The 5,000-nt window shown below is 43.5% G+C and overlaps 2 protein-coding genes across 3 annotated transcripts in view; both read right to left on the reverse strand.

Moving 5' to 3' along the window:
* rapsn (receptor-associated protein of the synapse, 43kD) overlaps positions 1-1,246 on the reverse strand; it is a 31,187-nt gene extending 29,941 nt beyond the window's left edge. The window contains exon 1 of the mRNA XM_061917289.1: positions 158-1,246. Coding sequence (XP_061773273.1) covers positions 158-382 — 225 coding nt within the window. The 5' untranslated portion in view covers positions 383-1,246. The remainder of the gene's footprint in view (positions 1-157) is intronic.
* A 152-nt stretch (positions 1,247-1,398) lies between these two features.
* The window catches only part of kbtbd4 (kelch repeat and BTB (POZ) domain containing 4), a 10,613-nt gene continuing 7,011 nt past the window's right edge, over positions 1,399-5,000 (reverse strand). For both annotated transcript variants that reach the window (XM_061917287.1, XM_061917288.1), the window contains exon 5: positions 1,399-4,996. In XM_061917287.1, coding sequence (XP_061773271.1) covers positions 4,136-4,996 — 861 coding nt within the window. In that variant the 3' untranslated portion in view covers positions 1,399-4,135. The remainder of the gene's footprint in view (positions 4,997-5,000) is intronic.

Raw genomic sequence — 5,000 nt, forward strand, 5'->3', positions numbered from 1 at the left:
CCGACTCTCGGGTTGCAGGACACTTATTTACTCCGCATTGAGCGCGGGCCACACATGGATAACCTTTGGCTTCTTATCATTCAATAACATAAACTCGAGGCGTGCGCCATTGAATTGCGTCCCATTGCCGGTTAGATAAGAAAAACTGTTGTCTTACCTTGAGCATATCTTTATATTTCCCCATTTCTGAGTGAGCTGTGATCAAGCATCCCAAAACGCGAAACTTCCCTCCGGGGTCCGAGGTCTTCTCCAACACTTTAGTCCACACCTGCAGAGCTTTATCCGTCTGATTGGACTGGTACAACCTCAGGCCCTTCTCGATCTGCTGCTTGGTTTGGTCCTGGCCCATCTCTGCTGCGAGGCGCCTCATAAAAATATTCATTCGCGTTTTAGGCCATGCGACTTCAGCGGAGCGGCGGGAAAACAGATCTCGGCCATGCAAATGACAGAAGAAGACCCCTTGAAGACGATCCCCCCGGGAGGCCGCTGCCAGCAGGCCGAGTACATCCAGGGCTCTCAGCTCCGGCGGCACTGGAAGGAAACCGGATCCGACGGAGCCCAGCGGCGACACACCGAGAACATTATCACCAGCGGCTTCGTGGTAAGGAGGAGGTCCGGGGAAATATCTTCCACATTTCACCCCCTGATCCCTCTCAGCATGAAAAGATCTTCCTCACATTTGCGAGTGAAAAACGCCAAAGAAACACGTTTCCTATAGCGGAGTGCAAGCAGTGATATCCCAGAATATCTACTCCCTCCACACCCCAAGCCAAAGGAATTTTCAGCACCCCCTCCACCTTCCTCGTAGTGCTGGCGCTACAGCAGATGGCCTTGTCACTCCAAACCATGTGTCCCTTCAGGAATTCTGCTCTGTCCCCCAAGGTCAGTACAGCTCCTAGCGATCCACCTTCACACTAAATCCCCATCTCAACCAGTCATTCAACATCCCTGTAGGAGTTCGAAGAAAAGCCGCGAGTTCATCCAAATCCACCACCATGTTGGGCTGCGATGCAGAGTGCAAAAAACGCACGTCAGCTTTGGGTTCCGATCGTGAGTTCTTATTGAAGCGCATATGCAGGGCTCTTCTCAGCGTCAGCAACTGCCGCTTAGAATAGTTCACAAAGTCTGACATGTAACCGGGTTTGGGTTTCAGCTGCATAGCCTCCTGCGACACATCAATGGGATCAAAGTTGTAGGAGCGTTCCCCTCCTTCCACTCCCTTTTTGTCCACCAAGGACACAAAACACGCAGCGTCTATGCATGCGCCCTCTTGCTTCTCCTCGGCAATGCAATGCGCACACAAGGCCAGTGAAATAACAACTATATATTTGACAAGAAGCTAGTACTACAAAAACACAGTTTTAAGACAAGAACATTTGAAGAAAAAAACAAACTGCATCGTGTCGTATATTTATGCACATCAACGTCAGACATCTACAAAACACTTCATTTCCATGCACAGTGGTACCTCAACTTAAGAGTGTTTTGAGATAAGAGCAGTCTGTCGGCTAATTGTCATGCTTTAAGGTACAAGCAAAGATTTGAGTTAAAATCAGCCCCACCTTTAGTTGGCATGGTAAAAACATCTGGGTTTACGCGCTAGTATGATTTTATAGCTAGAAATGGATGTAACTTTGCTTTTTCAGCCATTGGAAGGAAGAATGCAGGCGTTATATCACTGAATTAAAGAAATAAATGATCAAAAATGTGACAGAGTGTGGCGCCAACTTGGTGAAGTACTGGAGGAACTTGTGTCGAATGTTAAAATAAATGTCTAAAGGGCAGACATTTACCCATGAAAATAGGGAGACGCTGCTGATGGTGTGTTTGACAGACAAACAGTCCACTCTTCAAAGTAAACACTGTACATTATTATTACATTACTACACAAAACTATTGTAGTTGTTTTTAGTACATTATAGTTTATTTTTATACAATATTTCTTATCCAAGATTGTAATCCTTTTAAAAGGCAGGTTAGATGTTAAAATTGTGCTGTTTTGGGGGTGCGGGTGGGGTCACGCCCCAATTAAATAGATTTCAATTCATTTCAATAGCAGACCTTGATTTGCAATAGAAATGTTTTGAGTTAAGAGCTCCGTCACAAAACAAATTATGCTCGTAAGTTGAGTTAGTACTGTACTGTTAATATACCTGGTATTATTATTCATGCACATGGGGAATAAACATGTTGGCGTGTTCATTATTGGTTACAGATTAGGCAACTTCTCAGCTAAGACGACAATAACAAGACAAGCGGTAGAGCAAACATAGCCAGACTTTTTTTACACTGATAATGGCAAAATAAACCAGCTTGGTAAACACAACTATAGAAGCAGCTGAACGTTACACCTACAGCTGGTGGAAATGTGGGCATGTTGAACTTGGTTCTCCTTCTTTTTGCAAAGTTTGTCATCCAAAAGGTGTCATATATCATTAATGCAATCGCTGCAGAAAGCAGAGAAAGGATGTAAACGCGTGTGACTACAGAGACAGAGACAAAGAGAAATTATTGATACATGAATTGGCCTCAAAGTAGACTCACTTGTCAAAGTTGAGGTTTTTTATACTTGCATGAAAAGAATGTAAAAATGAGATGTCTGTCACCATTAAAAGTTAGGTGTTTTTTACACCTTAACCACAGCTAACTTATTGGTAGACTTGATTGTTGAGATTGTTACTAACAAATATTCCCTATAATAAAGTTTTTACAGTGGCCACACTTTGACACTGTAGCGGGCACATTTCTTCTTACAAATGCGCTCACACAAATAAATTACAAACTTGATTTTAGTCTGTACACACTATATAAGCTTAATAGTTAACGTTTTGCACTTCATTATGTCTCCCAAACGTAAGGCAGAATCTTCGAGTGTGTACCACACAAACAAAGGAAAGTAGAAAGTGAGGTGAAATTAGACCTTGATAAATGCTCAGTGGAGAAAAATTGGGTGCAAGCCGGGTCCATCCTGCTCAAACACTGCTACCATTATAAAGGATAAAGATGGTATTTTTGAATGTGTGGAGGGATCTTCTTTATAAAATGGACACTGAGAACTAATCGGCATAGTGGTCTCACTATGGAGAGTTCCTCCTCCCAATAAGTCTGTTAGGACATGGAGTTGTTCTCCTTTTTGATAAACTTACATTTTATTTAATCTCTGTAGTACTGTATTTTATATGACCTTAATTTGGTTCTGTGCACAGTGTGAATGACTACTTACTAGTTTATGTAATTGTTGACATCAGTTAGCAAAATAATTAAAAAAGTTATGGGCTGATTTTCATGAAACTTCCAGGAAAAAACAATATGGGATAAAGAACAACTGATTAGATTTAACCTGCTGAGTCATAAGTGATTTTCATTTAACCTTCAGGAAATTTAAAAAACGGGATAAGGAACGTGTGATTACATTTTGGGGGTGATCCGGATCACCTTCTGGATTCAGCATTATTTTACTATTGGGAGGTATAGGGCCTGGGGGAGGTCTGCAGTCTCCGGATGCTTTTCTAGTTTAGGCACAAGATCTGGCTCACGCTAAAACTTGACTTACATCACAATCTATGAACATAACTTGTTTGTAGCCTGAGGACCACCTGTATTTACGATTGGAAAATGCTTAAAAGGATTGTAGTCGAACATTATTATTAGCGGTGGGAATGATGGTAGCTGCAGTATTCATACAAGTCCAAGTATAATACATTTAACAACATTGGTCTACTATTTGGGTTTGTCATATTTTGCTCAACTCACACTGTTAAGGAAGATGGGTTTTTGGTTGTTTTAAGATTTCTTCCTTAGACAGGAGAATTATTTATCTTAGAAATGTACTGAAAAATGTGATTCTAAAACTGCTAAAACAACTTTTTTTGGGAATCGGCAGTTTAGAGTTTAAATGACATTCCACGACTAAGACACGATCACCGATGAACTTCATTCTAAAAAGGTGTTTGGCGGCAAAGTTCTTCCACACCGAAACTGTTCCTATAAAGCTGAAAGCTCATTGTCTAAAATGTATTTGTAAATTCAACTTGAAGGGAACGTAGCCTGATTTAAAGATGTGTCTCAATACTTGTGTCTCTGTAGTGTACAGCCACATGAGATTCCACAGTGGAAGTGTTTACACTAAGAAATGTTAGGCCAAAACAAACTGCCAGTTCGTGAGGAGGATCTTTATACCTTTGATAACAGACACGACAGACGTGGCTGGGTTGAACTTTAACGTGTTTGCGTCACCTTTCTTACATTTGTCCCTGAAAACGTATATGCATCCGTTGCAGCTTGCTACTTTCCACAGAGAAGGAACGCAGCTCCACGCCTCGGGAAAACGCAGGCGGGTGAAGCTCTCCAGTAAAGGGTTGTAGCAAACCAGCGAGTCTCCTTCCCCCACGATGAAGATCACGTCCATGTGGACGGCAGCATGCATGCACCCGGCAAATGGCAGCATGTAAGGTTTTATTTGGCACTTCTGCAACGCCGTGTCAAAACACTGAATGAGGCGTGACGGCTTGGTAAAGAAGTCCATGTCGTTCTCCTCCCCTCCGAGCAGGTAGATGGTGCCTCCCAAGTTGACACCGGCGGCTCCCGACACCGCTGTGTCCAGCTGGCTGGTCTCTGTCCACATGTTGTCCTTCACCGTGTAGTAGATGATGGCGTTAGAGAGCGTGTCTTGCAGTGTCTTACCACCCAGCGAGTAGATGGCGTCCTCACTCGACACCGACACCATAGTGTGGTGGAGGCGATCTCTGGGAAGGGGCGCACAACGCTCCCAGTCCATGGTGTGCATGTTGCACTTCCACATGCGTCGGGGGATGGAACCACCCACCACGTAGAGGTCGCCTCCGTGCTTGCAAGCGGCAGTGATCTGGTGGCATAAACTGTTCTGACCGCTAACGCTGATGGCATCGTCCTCATCGCAATGAAGCGACACAGCCAGTGAGTGTGTCCTCGTGTCCTCCTTACCAATCAGATAAAAGTGGACGTTCTCACCAATTTCCTGC

Source organism: Nerophis ophidion, linkage group LG12 (assembly GCF_033978795.1).
Source record: "Nerophis ophidion isolate RoL-2023_Sa linkage group LG12, RoL_Noph_v1.0, whole genome shotgun sequence".
NCBI classification, from domain to species: Eukaryota; Metazoa; Chordata; class Actinopteri; order Syngnathiformes; family Syngnathidae; genus Nerophis; species Nerophis ophidion.